Below are 14,377 nucleotides of genomic sequence, written 5' to 3' on the forward strand. Positions count from 1 at the left end.
TCAGTTGGTTTTGAACCTTGATCCTCAGATCTCAGCCTTCTGAGTAGCTAGGATGACAGGCATGAGCCACTGGGGCCCAACTTTAAGTATTTTTTTTATGATCTCATAATAGAAAAAAGAAAAGTTACAGTATAACATATAACATATATGTATAACATACAGAATAACATATACTCTAGCCCATAGAGAACAGTTTGTGTTGCTGTTGTTTTGAGAAAATAATGTGGAGGTGTTTTTGTGTGTTTTTTTTTAAGGCCTGTTGGTTGCATACTGCAGAAGATTTGATGTTCAGACTGGTTCTTCTTCTGTCTACTATGTTTCATCCGTAATTGGTAAATTTTTGTTTCTTTTTGTTAATTTGAATGTGTTGTCTAAAGGAAATGAGGTCTTAAAGGGTCTTGGATTGTAATTATTCTTCAAAAATTAATTTCACATTTTTACATAAGAAGGGAATAATTTATACTTTAACAGTCTTATAGAGGATTTTTGTTTTGTTTTGTTTTTGCTAGTTGTGGGGCTTGAACTCAGGGTCTGGACTCTGTCCCTGAGCCTCTCTGTGCAGGGGTAGAGCTCTACCACTTGAGCCACAGCGCCACTTCTGGCCTTTTCTGTGTATGTGGTACTGAGGAATCAAACCCAGGGTTTCATGCATGCTAGGCAAGCACTCTACCACTAAGCTACATTCCCAGCCCCTTTTAGAGGTTTAAAAAGGAAATTGAGGAGCTGGATGCCAGTGGCTCATGCCATCAATTCTAGCTGCTCAAGAGGCCAAGATTAAGGATCATGATTTGAAGCCAGCTTAGGCAAGAAAGACTATAAAACTTTTATCTCCGATTACAAAAAAAAAAAAAAAAATTCTGGAAATGGAGCTGTGGCTCAAGTGGTAGTATATCATCCTTGAGCAAAAAAATCTCAGGGACAGCACCCAGGCCCTGAGTTCAAGCCTAGGAACCGCATTTAAAAAAGAAATTAGGTATGCAATAAAAAGATGAAGTTCTCTATATGATGTATAATAAATCATCTAGCATGTAAGCAGTCAGTAAATTGTATGCTACTTGACTTTTTTTTTACATTAGCTATGTTTTTATAGATATGAATTGATGGCACAATAACATCTCACCTCAGGCAAGAGGTAGTTGTCACCTAAACCTCTATTATGAGAACAGAGTTAATAACAGAAAGTAAGCCAAAAAAAATAATCTCTTGATTCTGTACATCTCAGGTGGATACCTGAAAATTTGTACACTAAAGCTCTTTATGTGTAGGTAAATGCCTGCATGGGAAGTCACTTTCTTATTCTAGCAAGGCCTTCAAGTCCCCAGTGGAGTTAAATCCCTCAAATCAGAAATGTGTATCAGGGCTAGACACAGTGGGTAAAGCCTGTTATCCTAGGTACATGGGAGGCAAAGATCAGGGGATCCTTGTTCAAGGCCAGCCTAGGCATAAAAGTTTTCCACCATGGTGGCCACAGTGGTGCACAGCCGTTATCTAAATTATGGAACAATTTGACATCCCTAATAGGTAATTGATAACTTTAAAAAAAATTACTTGTGGGCAAGGACGAGTGGGGAAGAAAGTGAAGCAAGGGTGACGGGGACATTATCCAAAAAAGAAATATATTCATTGCCGGGCGATGGTAGCTTATGCCTGTCGTCCTATCTACTCAGGAAGCTAAGATCTGAGGATTGCGGTTCAAAGCCAGCCTGGGCAGGAAAGTCTGTAACTTTTCTTTTTTTTTTGGTACTGGGGATTGAACGCAGGACGTTGCACTTGCTAGACAAGTGCTTTGCCACCAAGCTACATCCCAGCCCTCTGTGAGACTTTTATTTCCAGTTAACTACCAGAAAACCAGAAGCGACACTGTGGCTCAAAGTGGTAGAGCACTAGCCTTGAGCAAAAAGAGCTCAAGGAAAAAAAACCTAGGCCCTGAGTTCAAGACCCCACCCAACCAAAAAACAAAAAGAAGAAGAGGAGGGGGGGAGGGAGGGAGGAGAGAGGGGAGGAGGAGGGAGGAGAGAAGGGAGGAGGAGGAAGAAGAAGGAGGAAGAGGAGGAAGGAGGAGAAGGAATGTACTGCTTACCTGATTTATGAAATAGTAACCCCTCTGTACAATACCGTAATAATAACAATAGAACTTTCTTTCTTTCTGCTTTGGTCGGTTTTGGAGCTTGAACTCAAGGCCTGGGCACTGTCTCTGAGCTCCTTTGCTCAAGGTTAGCACTCTAGTACTTTGAGCTACATTGCCACTTCTGGTTTTCTGGTAGTTAGTTGGAGATAAGAATCTCATGGACTCTCCTGCCTGGGCTGGCTTTGAATCGTGATCCTCAGATCCCAGCCTCCTGAATAGCTAGGATTATAGGCGTGAGCCACCAACACCCAGCTTAATAGAATTATATTAAAAAAAATATTATCTCTATGGTAATTGTTAGATTGAAAGGACCAACCAATTTCCAAATGTTTCAGAAGCTGTGTAGAATATAGTTCTATGTACTGTCTAGAAAAACAATGAAATTGTGACATGAATTCTTATGGGAAAAGGTTCTTGGGAACTATTTAAAACCAAATAGATGCAGCAGTGACTGATACCTGGTTCTCTTCCTGTAGCCTATGCCATTGGCATGATACTTACATTTGTTGTTCTGGTGCTGATGAACAAGGGGCAGCCTGCTCTCCTCTACCTGGTACCTTGCACACTTATTACTGCCTCAGTTGTTGCTTGGAGGCGTAAGGAAATGAAAAAGTTCTGGAAAGGAAGCAACTATCAGGTATGTGCTTACACTTCGTAATTCATGCATTGGGCCGGAAGAGTCTATGTGTATAATATAATAATATATACCAAAAACTTCCTGTAGGACTGTCAGGATATCTTAAATCTTTTTCACTACTACCCTCTTATTCGGTGTCCCCTCGCTTGCAGCCGCAATCTATAAATAGGAGCTCGTGCCAAAAGCTTGCTAAGTGGAGACAGCGCATGGTGGGGGGAGGGACATGAGGAAAACAACAATATTTCAGTCTGTGTTTCTAAAATCCTCATAAAAGTTAACTTCCTGATACTTTTTCATGTAAGGACTCTGACTGACATTACATTTATAGTAACAATCCTAAGGATTTGAAAATACAGGTATTTTCTGCAGCATTCCAATGTTACTGGACTGGGCACTTGTTTCAGATATAAATGGGTCAAAATTGGCCTCTTTTTTAGAACAAGGAAAACGTTCATTTAGAACCCGACTTGTTTTCATTCTCTCTTCCTGGAGGTGAAATCGCTTTTTTCTTTCCCTAAGTGTTCTTGGTATTCCCACAAAGTCCGCTTGCATTGCCATCAAGAGGGGCGGAAACACTCGTCTGCTGAGGTCAGGACCCTGGCATCTCTCCCCTTTGTGCAGGGACTTGGTTGGGTATTATCTCTGCTTTGCCCAATGACAGCAAACTACCTCCCCCTCGCCCTCCCTCCTGTGTGCTTGTCAGCGCTCACATGAGCAGAGAGAGGCGCTGCCAGTGGGTGGCTGCAAATCTATTAGTAGCGAAACTGTTCACATCCTTCTTGGGGTTGGTCGGTAGTGACTTTTTATTATAATTCAACAAGAATCGGTGGTTAATGTATTACATTACAACCTACTATAATTGCAAAAAAGCATTGACTTAAATTTCTTTCTGTTAAGTCTTGTGATTTCTTTGAGATTTGGATAAGATAACAATACCGACTTTGCCAACCTCACAATGCTGTTGTCTCAACTTATATTAATAAATCTAGAATTTGTTTATCACCACAAAGTCCCTGAGAGAACTAGTAATATAGCTCTTAACTTTGCTACAACAGTGACATCCACATCGATTGTTGTTTTTTGTTTTGTTTTGCTTTTAGTACTGGAGATCAAACCCAAGGCCCCCCACATGCAAGTGTAGATTTTTTTTTCAAATTTTTATTATCAAACTGATGTACAGAGAGGTTACAGTTTCATACGTTAGGCATTGGATACATTTCTTGTACTTTTGTTACCTTGTCCCTCATACCCCCCTCCCCCCTCCCCCTTACCCTTTCCCCCCCTGAGGTGTTCAGTTCACTTACACCAAACAGTTTTGCAAGTATTGCTTTTGTAGTTGTTTGTCTTTTTTTTACCCGGTGTCTCTCGATTTTGGTATTTCCTTTCAATTTCCTAGTTCCAATACCAGTATACACGGTTTCCAATATACTCAGATAAGATTACAGAGATAGTGTAGGTACAACCACAGGAAGGTGATACAGGAACATCATCAATAATAGAAGCTACAGATACACATGGGACATTGAAAGTAGTTACAACTGTGATATAACAATTGTCTCCATAACATGGAGTTCATTTCACTTAGCATCATCTTATGTGTTCATAAGGGTATAGCTATTGGGCCTTGTGATGCTCTGCTATGACTTGCCTAAACCTGTACTAATTATTCCCAATAAGGGAGACCATAGAGTCCATGTTTCTTTGTGTCTGGCTCACTTCACTTAGTATAATTTTTTCCAAGTCCTTCCATTTCCTTACAAATGGGACAATGTCATTCTTTTTGATAGAGGCATAAAATTCCATTGTGTGTATGTACCACATTTTCCTGATCCATTCGTCTACTGAGGGGCATCTGGGTTGGTTCCAGATTCTAGCTATGACAAATTGCACTGCGATGAACATTGTTGTGCTAGTGGCATTACTGTGATTTTGTTTGTGGTCTTTTGGATAGATACCCAAAAGTGGGGCTGCTGGGACATAGGGGAGTTTTATATTTAGCCTTCTGAGGAATCTCCATACTGCTTGCCAGAGTGGCTGAACCAGATTACATTCCCACCAACAATGAAGTAGGGTTCCCTTTTGGCCACATCCCCTCCAACAATTGTTATTGTTAGTTTTCTTGATATATGACATTCTTACTGGGGTGAGATGGAATCTCAAGTGTAGATTTTTTTTTTCTGTGCCAGTCCTGGGGCTTGGACTCAGGGCCGGAGCACTGTCCCTGGCTTCTTTTTGCACAAGGCTAGCACTCTGCCACTTGAGCCTTTTCTAGCTATGTGGTGCTGAGGAATTGAACCCAGGGCTTCTTGTATACGAGGCAAGCACTCTTGCCACTAGGCCATATTCCCAGCCCCAAGTACAGATTTTTTTAAATAGGTTACATACTTTAATGTCAACCTTTCAATGTCATATCCTCAAACTGCTCTTCATAATTTTAATAATATTTTCCCCCAGTATGGAATTTGGGCTTGGCTTTGCTCTTGCTAGGTAATCACCCTCTCTCTCAATCCAGCCACTCTGTCAACTCCTTTTGGGTTGGATATTTTCTAGATAGGCTTGTTTTATGCCTAGACCATCTAGGACTGCAATCCTCCTATTTGTACTTTCCTACATTACTGGGATGACAGCTACATGCCATGATACCCAGCCATTGGTTAAAATGGAATCTTGTGATTTTTTTTTTTTTTTTGCCTGAGGTCTCTTAAACTGAGATCTCCTAATCTCTGCCTCCCAACTAACTAGGATTACAGCTACTGTCTTGAGTCAGTGTGCCTGATCTTTTTACTGTAATGTTTTTGTGCTAGGGTTGTGCCTTGAACTCAGAGATTCATATTCTCACTCAGCTTTTTTGCTTACAGCTGGTGGCTCTACCACTTGAGTCATACCTCCAGACTAGCTTTATGCTAGCTGCTTGGAGATGTAGTCTCTTGGACTTCTATGCCTAGGCTTTGAACTTTAATCCTCCAGGTCTCTGCCTCCTTAGGAGCTAAGATTATTAGACCTGGGCCACCAGCATCCATCTCTCTCACGCTCTTAAGGAAGGGATCATTTGTATGTAGCTCCCAGATCCTGATTTTCTCTGTCTAGTTGAACATTTAGGATTGTAAACATTTTCAGGTAGCATTTCTTTGGAAATATCCCATAGCTCATTTCTTTCTCTGGTTTAGTCTAGTATGTTTCATTTTCTCTCTAAATGATGATTATTGAAAGATGTTGAATCATAAAAGAATTCAGCGAGGTTTGTATCCCTTATGAGCAGATCCTTTGTCTACGTTTCATTCTTAAAAATTATGATTTTAACAAGTGATTGTGCTTCGCAGCAGCTCCCTATAAAAGGAAAGCCCCCCAGCAGCTAGACACAAAGCAGTTACAGCCCCAGAGGGGCAGGCTCGGGGCCTTTAGCACATACCAAAGTAGCTAGATAAGGCACTAATGCAGGCAAAATTTATTTAAAGGTATCGGAACACTTCTGTTGCTTTGTAAACTTGTCACTTTTGACAATTTGGTATCATAATCTCATAAAGTCATAAAGACATTCAGAACATGGAGTCTGCTGCCAGACGGCTAATTGTGATTGTGATCCTCACAGCTGTGTGGCCTTGGGCACGTTACTTAGCTTCTTGGTGTCCTGGTTTCCTCCATTAAAATGGGATAACTACCCTACTTCAGAAAATTGCTAATTTGATTGCCAATAATTAAATATGTTACTATAAGCATACTGATTAGAATAGTGCCTTCCACATTTTATCCTCAGTGCTTTATTTGTGATAATTTTTGTAAGAGGCAGGATTTTTGTTTGTTGTGGCTTGCTGGTTATTTGTGTGTGGGTGTGCGCACGCGTGTGTACACATGTGCACACACGTGCCAGTCCTGGGGCTCGAACCCAGGGCCTGAGCACTGTCCCTGGCTTCTTTTTGCTCAACGCTAGCACTCTGCCACTTGAGCCACAGCGCCACTTCTGGCTTTTTTTCTGTACACGTGGTGCTGAGGAATCGAACCCAGGGCTTCATGTATGTGAGGCAAGCACTCTACCACTAGGCCATATTCCTAGCCCCTGGTGGTTATTTTTAAGTTCTCAAAACTTTGACCTTTGGTCAAATCTGGTACTTTAAAAAAAAATTTACCTTAATTTCTGAAAGGACAAATGCAAAGCTGTCGCAGCTCCAAATCTAAATCTAAGTCTAAATCTGTTTAAATCCAACCACGTGTAAATATCATATAGGGATAGTTGCTGTAATTATAGGCAATTTAGCTGTAGAATACTAAAAATTATCCAGAGTCTGTTTTTCCAGAAAACTAACATTCTTGAAAGCTATATAAGTAACATCTTCACGAAATTGTTCTTTTGCCACATAGAAAAGAAAACTCAAACTCATTGGTTAGGTCCAGGTTTGTATTCCAAGTTAGTTGAGCTGAATGTGATTATTTGTGAGGACAGTATATTAATGGTCTTCAATATCACTTCTGGTAAGTTAATAAATCCTACGGACTCTTGTCTCCTCAGCCATAAATTGTGGTTGGCTTAATGGGCAAGTAGGAGAACAAGTAATCCATAGTGATGGGTTAACCCAAGGCTCTCTGTGAGCGAGGCGGGTAGATGTTGAAATCAGATAAACAAGGCAGAGTCTTTTAAAGTGGAATAAAGAACCTCAAAAGCCTGGTTGAGCAGAGGGAGCTTGGTGTGGACCCAGTGTGGGCCCCAGCTATATCAACCGTGGCTCCTAGGCTCAGTGTAATCAATTCCCTCCTCACCCCCACCCTCCATTTCTCCAAAGCTTTGTTCATCTCTGTTTCTAAGAATATCTCATATTTCTCCCAACCAAAACCTGCCATCTGCAGGTCAGGTCATCCATTTGAGGTCAGGGGCACCTTTCCCCCTATTTTTAAAAAGACTTTGTACTTGATACACGTAGCCTCCTCCCTGCAATATAGATGTATATCTTGTCTCCTAACTATGTGGTGAGCCTCTCTGTTGAAGAACCCACAGAGCTTCTAACAGTATTTTACACACTATAAATGCGCAGTTAGACGGCAACTATAGCCAGGTACCAGTGGTTCACGCCTGTAATCCTAGCTACTCAGGATCCTGAGATCTGAGGATAGTGGTTCAAAGCCAGCCCCAGCAGGAAAGTCCATGAGACTCTTACTTCCTAATCACAGAAAAAGCCAGAAGAGGTGCTGTGGCTCAAGTGGTAGAGTACTAGCTTTGATCAAAAGAATCTCAGGGACAGTGCCAGGCCCAAAGTTCAAGGCCCAGGACCAGCAAAAAAAAAAAAAAAAAGCAACTATAATGTTTAATCCTTAATCCTTTGACCTTTAATCTGTTTGGTACATGTGTGTATGAACTTCCTAGTTGTGTTTCTGCTTGCAAGCAGGTTCTCTTGCCATTTGAGCCATATGCATGCCATTCCTTTTGCTTTTAGTTGGCTTTTCAGGTAGGGTCTTGTGCTAACTTTGGTTGGGTCACATACGTTATTCCCTCTCCCTCCAACTCCTGAGTAGCTGAATTTGAAAGAATGTGCCACCTACACTTGGTTTGTTCTTGAGATAGAGTGTCCCTAATATTTTGCTCTGTCTGGCCTTGAACCTTGATCCTCCTGTTTCTGCCTCGAAAGTAACTGGGATTACAGATGTGCATCACAATGCCCAACATTATATACACATTTTTAATGAGGTACTTTTAGAACATTAGATTAAGTGTCTCTACAGTCTTTACGTACTATCATATTTTGGTAAGTACCAAAAGCTTCGCTGCTGTTTTGAAGTAACCAGACACAAAATACGTAACATAAAATCAAGTTAAAATGTACGGTGATAGCAAATGTGCTTACGCTGCTAATCATTTGATCATTCTAACACCAAATGATTGTGTTGCAATCAAGGACAGTGGCATGTCTTGAGCATTCCTAATCCAAACATGCAAACTCCAAATGCCTAAAACTGAGGCTTTGAGGATCTCTATGGTCCACAACTAGACAATTCCATAGCTGACTTCATGTGCTAAACTTCCCTAAAAACACTGTGTAAAATGCCCTGGGGCTCTGTGAACAGGGGCATAGGAAACCAATGAACTAGAGGGGGCTCACATCCATCCCCGAGATTCCTCATTGTGTGTGTATGGGCAAATATGCCACCCCCCCACCAAGCATTCAGAATCCGAAACTCCAAACGCTTCTGGTCCTGAACGTTTCCCATAGGAGTGCTCTGTCACTGCAGCGTGAGCACCCCAACCCCCACACTGGTTCATTGCAGGGCTTCCTGGAGGGAACCAGCCTCAGGCCTCCGGAGCTGCCTCCCAGCCCTGGAGAGATTTTAAGTGTCTCTTAAAATCAGGTAGTCCTGGCAGCTCTCCCTCCCTCCCTTTCTTTGCTTCCTCCCTCCCCCCTCCCTTCCTTTGCTTCCTCCCTCCTTCCTTCCCTTTCTCGCTCATTTTCTCCCTCCCTCCCTTTTTTCCTTCTTCCTCCACTGGAGATTGAGTCCAACGCTTTGCATGTGCTAGACAAGCCCTCTACCACTTGAGCTTCACCCGGAGCCATTTTGTCTTTATTGTTTCTGAGATAGGGTCTTGCACTACCTTTTCCTGACTCTGCCCTCAAACTCAAAATCCCTCTGCTTCCACCTCTAGGACGGCTAGAACTGTACAAGTGTGCATCACCTGCCCATCTGACACGATTTGCAATAGACAAACTTACCTCTGGTTTCAGAAGAAATACTTCAGTATTTCACTTGGAGTCTTTCAGCTTTTTCTGTGAATTTCCCTGATAAAAAAGAAGCACTCTTTCTATACTATTTTACTCAAATAATGCTAATTTGGAAATCTTCATTAAAAATTACTTTGTATCACCTAAGGGTAGTTATGCAATATTTCTTCAGAAGCTATAGTCTTAGGTGTGGTTTTTTTTTGTTTTTTTTTGGCCAGTCCTGGGCCTTGAACTCAGGGCCTGAGCACTGTCCCTGGCTTCTTTTTGCTCAAGGCTAACACTCTGCCACTTGAGCCACAGCGCTACTTCTGGCCATTTTCTGTATATGTGGTGCTGGGGAGTCGAACCCAGGGCCTCGTGTATACAAGGCAAGCACTCTTGCCACTAGGCCATATCCCCAGCCCTACAGTCTTAGGTTTGATTTGACTTGCAGCCTAAGTTCTAATTAGCGTAGAATAAATAAAGAACTGAGCATGGTGTCTCAAGCCTATAATCCTCGCTATTGAGAGGCAGAGATTTGGGGACTGCAGTTCAAGGCTAGCTTGACATTGAAGTTCTCCTGACTCCATCTCAACTAATGTAGCCAGTGGCCACAGAGGAAGCACACGTTTCTGGGCACCAGTGACACATGGAAGCACAACTGGGAGGACTACAGCGCAGGCTGGCCACAGCATAAAGTAAGACCCTACTTCCAAAATAACCAAGGTAAAAAGGAGCCCAAGGTGTGGCTTAAGTGGTCAAGGGCCCACCTAGGCAGCATAGAGTCCTGAGTTCAATCCCTCGTACCACCAGCACCACCACCAATGATCACCATCATCATATCATTGTCATTAAAAAAAAAAAAAAAGATTTTTTTTTTTCCTCTAGGAAGAAAAACTGAGGGACCTCAAGAAGAACCAAAATTACTTTGAAATATGGAACCAGAGAAATTGCTTTAAGGTTGGGGCTCGGGATATGGCCTAGTGGCAAGAGTGCTTGCCTCGTATACATGAGGCCCTAGGTTCAATTCCCCAGCACCACATATACAGAAAATGGCCAGAAGTGGCGCTGTGGCTCAAGTGGCAGAGTGCTAGCCTTGAGCAAAAAGAAGCCAGGGACAGTGCTCAGGCCCTGAGTCCAAGCCCCAGGACTGGCCAAAAAAAAAAAAAAAAGAAATTGCTTTAAGGGTTCTTTTGGTTTGTAATGCTGACCAGTGTAAACTTTGGTTTCTCTTCAGATCTCATATACATCTCTGCTTTTTATTAAATTAGTGGAGGGGCTGGGAATATGGCCTAGTGGCAAGAGTGCTTGCCTCATATACATGAGGCCCTGGGTTCAATTCCCCAGCACCACATATGTAGAAAATGGCCAGAAGTGGCGCTGTGGCTCAAGTGGCATAGTGTTAGCCTTGAGCAAAAAAGCCAGGGACAGTGCTCAGGCCCTGAGTCCAAGGCCCAGGACTGGCAAAAAAAAAAAAAAAAATTAGTGGAGTTAGATTTATGCATCGGCCTTGCAATGGGCTATTTTATTGTAGGTGGATAGTAAGTGTTCAGTGTGTGGTTGTCTAATCAACAGGGGCCTCTGTTAATGTCACTAGTACTTCTAATTATTTTTAGAAGTCACAAGACATAACTGACAAGTCATAACTCAGAGCTAGTAAAGTGACTCTACTTGAGGATCAGCAATTCCACTTACTAGCCTTTTGTGAATGCTGCAGTAGACTTTTTTTTTTTAATTTGCCAGTCCTGGGCTTGGACTCAGGGCCTGAGCACTGTCCCTGATTTCTTTTTGCTCAAGGCTAGCACTCTGCCACTTGAGCCACAGCGCCACTACTGGCCATTTTCTATATATGTGGTGCTGGGGATCAAACCCAGGGCTTCATGTGTACAAGGCAAGCACTCTTGCCACTGGGCCACATTCGCAGCCCCATGCAGTAGACTCTTTCTGGAGATGGGCTCAAGTCTCAATAAGCAGAGTTATTGGAAAAAGGCCAGGTTAAATGGCCCAATTTCAGAAGACCTCTGACCTCTGGCCTCTTTTTCCTTTCCCAACTGAGGTTCCTTATTTCAAATATTATGAAAATGTATAGCAGTTTTACCAATGACTTTATGAATGATGTTTATTTGTTGTTAAAAACTTAAAAGACCACAGAGTTTACTCTTTATGTCTCGATGTTATTTTTATTGAAAATGAAAAAAAGTAAAATAGGGATTAGAGATGATGACTTTTTAATAAGTGAACTTTGGAAGTGTTTTAGGGGAACTGGGTGTTGTGTTACATGCCTATAATCCAAGCCCATGGGAACTGAAGATGGGAGAATAAAAGTTTGAGGTCAGCCTGGGAAAAAAGCTAACAAGAGCCCTATCTCAACAAACAAGCCAGATCTGTGATGGTGGGTATTCAGGAAGCACAGAGAGGGAAATTGCAGGCAAAGGCCAGCCTCAGCAAAACTCAAGACCCTATCCAGAAACTGAAGCTAAAAGCGGGGAGGGAGGCTGGGGATATGGCCTAGTGGCAAAGAGTGCTTGCCTCGTATACATGAAGCCCTGGGTTCGATTCCCCAGTACCACATATACAGAAAATGGCCAGAAGTGCCGCTGTGGCTCAAGTGGCAGAGTGCTAGCCTTGAGCAAAAAAAAAAAAAAAGAATCCGGGGACAGTGCTCAGGCCCTGAAGCCAAGCCCCAGGACTGGCAAAAAAAAAAAAAAAAAAGGTGGGGAGGGGCCAGGGGTGTGGTTGAAGGGATGGAGTGCTTGACTAGCATGCCCAAGGCTCTGAGTTCAAATCCGAACATCACCAGCAAAAAGAGGCTATTTAATAATATATTTCCATGTTTAGAACGTAGATTATAGTGCCTGTGAACTACCTGGGAATTAGGAAAGTACACGCTCTTATTTCTTCAGGGGCAGTTGCCAATTTTAGCAGGTCATGAGGAGAGTTTCCCTGTTCTCCAACACTGCTTCCATTCTCCCCCAGTCTTGGCTGCTACCCCTAGAGCTTGAAAACTGTCCGAAGCAAAGGGCCTGAGTTTGTCTTACAAGCTTCTCCTCCTGATGTTCAGCAGCTGCATCTTACCCTTCTTGTCATTCAGTACTTCGTAATGGTTACCTGTACTGATTTAGTATTTACTAATTAGTAAACACACACAACCTGAAAAGATGTCAGAGAAATCTCAGTCTCTCAGATTCTGTCATCCCATACCTTTTAATTTATCTTTGTAGTACTGGGGATCAAAACTAAGGCATCATCTAGGTGCTGGTAACTCACGCCTGTAATCCTAGCTACTCAAGGAAGCTGAGGTCTGAGGGTCACCATTCAAAGCCAGCCCAGGCCGAAAATTTTGAGACCCTATCTCCAACTAACTGGTGAAAAAAACTGGACTGAGGCATGGCACAGTGGCGGAACACCAGCCATGGTCCTGAGTTCAAGCCCTGGTACTGGTGGAAAAAGGCAAAAAGGCAGAAACCGTATCACTGAGCCATGTCCCCCGCCTGACTTGTTCCTTCCTCCCAGAATGGCTATGAATGTGTAAGTGCCTTACTTCTAGGAGTTATCTTTGGCAACTAGAGGCTACACAACTGACTGGGGTGTTCAGTAGGTTTGAGCTTTGTTAAAAGCTGTTTCCAGGGTTGAGACAGTTGTCAGCTGAAAGCTTCTGTTTGTGTACATTCCTGACTGGCAAAGTCCAGTTATTGCTTTTGGTGATTCCACCTTCGCTTTCTAATAAACACACTAAAACTTTTAGAACTTATTTATGAAATTTGAGTCATTTCTCTTGTTGGCCTTTTTATTTCCTATTTTAATAAAGAAGAGAAAAACTACATCCTAATACTGAAATTTGATCATTAATCTTAAAGTCTTTGTTGACAGTCTTTGTACAAAGACATTGAATACTTTTTTCTATTTTTAAGTAATTTTATCTGATAAAAAATATTGAAAGTATTTAAGCAGGTTTCTTCCCTTCTTTCCAAAATAAGAAAAGTTTTTTGTTTTTTTTTTAAATGGGAATATAGGCAGGACAGAAGTAACCATTTGAGAAAAGTTCACTGATCGTGCCTTTTAAATAGCCTGTAGGAGGGCTGGGGATATAGCCTAGTGGCAAGAGTGCCTGCCTCGGATACACGAGGCCCTAGGTTCGATTCCCCAGCACCACATATACAGAAAACGGCCAGAAGCGGCGCTGTGGCTCAAGTGGCAGAGTGCTAGCCTTGAGCGGGAAGAAGCCAGGGACAGTGCTCAGGCCCTGAGTCCAAGGCCCAGGACTGGCCAAAAAAAAAAAAATAAATAAATAAATAAATAGCCTGTAGGAAATACATTCTTGATTTTTGTTTTCAGCTATCATTTGACTTCAGGTCAGTTTTTAATAATCTGGGGATATAGCTCAGTGGAAGAGTATGTTCCTAGTATGTGCAAGGCCCTGGGTTCAAACCCCACCATGGCAAAAATACATTCTACAGAAATTCTTCCTCTATAATGTTTCCAAACAATCATGGGTCGGCCTGAAAAGGTCTTAAGGTTGGGTGAAGGTGTCGGCGGAAGCCACACTGCCCCAGAGCCAGCAAGCATTCTCACAGCTAGGTCTGGAGTCACTTTAGTCACACACAAGTGGATACTGCCTGGAAGGTCCTGGACTGTGTCAGGTGAAATTGTCACTGCCACGCTGGGCAGTGGGTACACTGGGAAGCGGACACAGGAGGATCCAGAGAAAGCAAGTTGGCCCAGAGTCACATGATTAGGCTTCCTGAAAGTTCAGTGTCACCCTGATCATCTCCTTTAGCATGTAGACATTGACCAGACCAGTGTCCTAAAAGAAATGCTCCATGTCTTTGGATTTCTGGGTCCTTTTAAAAACAAGGGATGCTTTTGCTAACTTAATGAATGTTGGGGCAAAACGAACATTGTCATTTTCTAACTTCTTTTGTTCCTATCTAG

The 14,377-nt window shown here is 42.4% G+C and overlaps 1 protein-coding gene across 3 annotated transcripts in view; it reads left to right on the forward strand.

Annotated features, from left to right (window-relative positions):
• Sppl2a (signal peptide peptidase like 2A) overlaps positions 1-14,377 on the forward strand; it is an 88,518-nt gene that overhangs the window by 72,606 nt on the left and 1,535 nt on the right. For all 3 annotated transcript variants that reach the window (XM_048332433.1, XM_048332432.1, XM_048332434.1), the window contains 2 exons: positions 255-332; positions 2,605-2,765. In XM_048332433.1, coding sequence (XP_048188390.1) covers positions 255-332; positions 2,605-2,765 — 239 coding nt within the window. The remainder of the gene's footprint in view (positions 1-254; positions 333-2,604; positions 2,766-14,377) is intronic.

The sequence above is a fragment of the Perognathus longimembris genome, chromosome 23 (assembly GCF_023159225.1).
Source record: "Perognathus longimembris pacificus isolate PPM17 chromosome 23, ASM2315922v1, whole genome shotgun sequence".
Taxonomy (NCBI): Eukaryota; Metazoa; Chordata; class Mammalia; order Rodentia; family Heteromyidae; genus Perognathus; species Perognathus longimembris.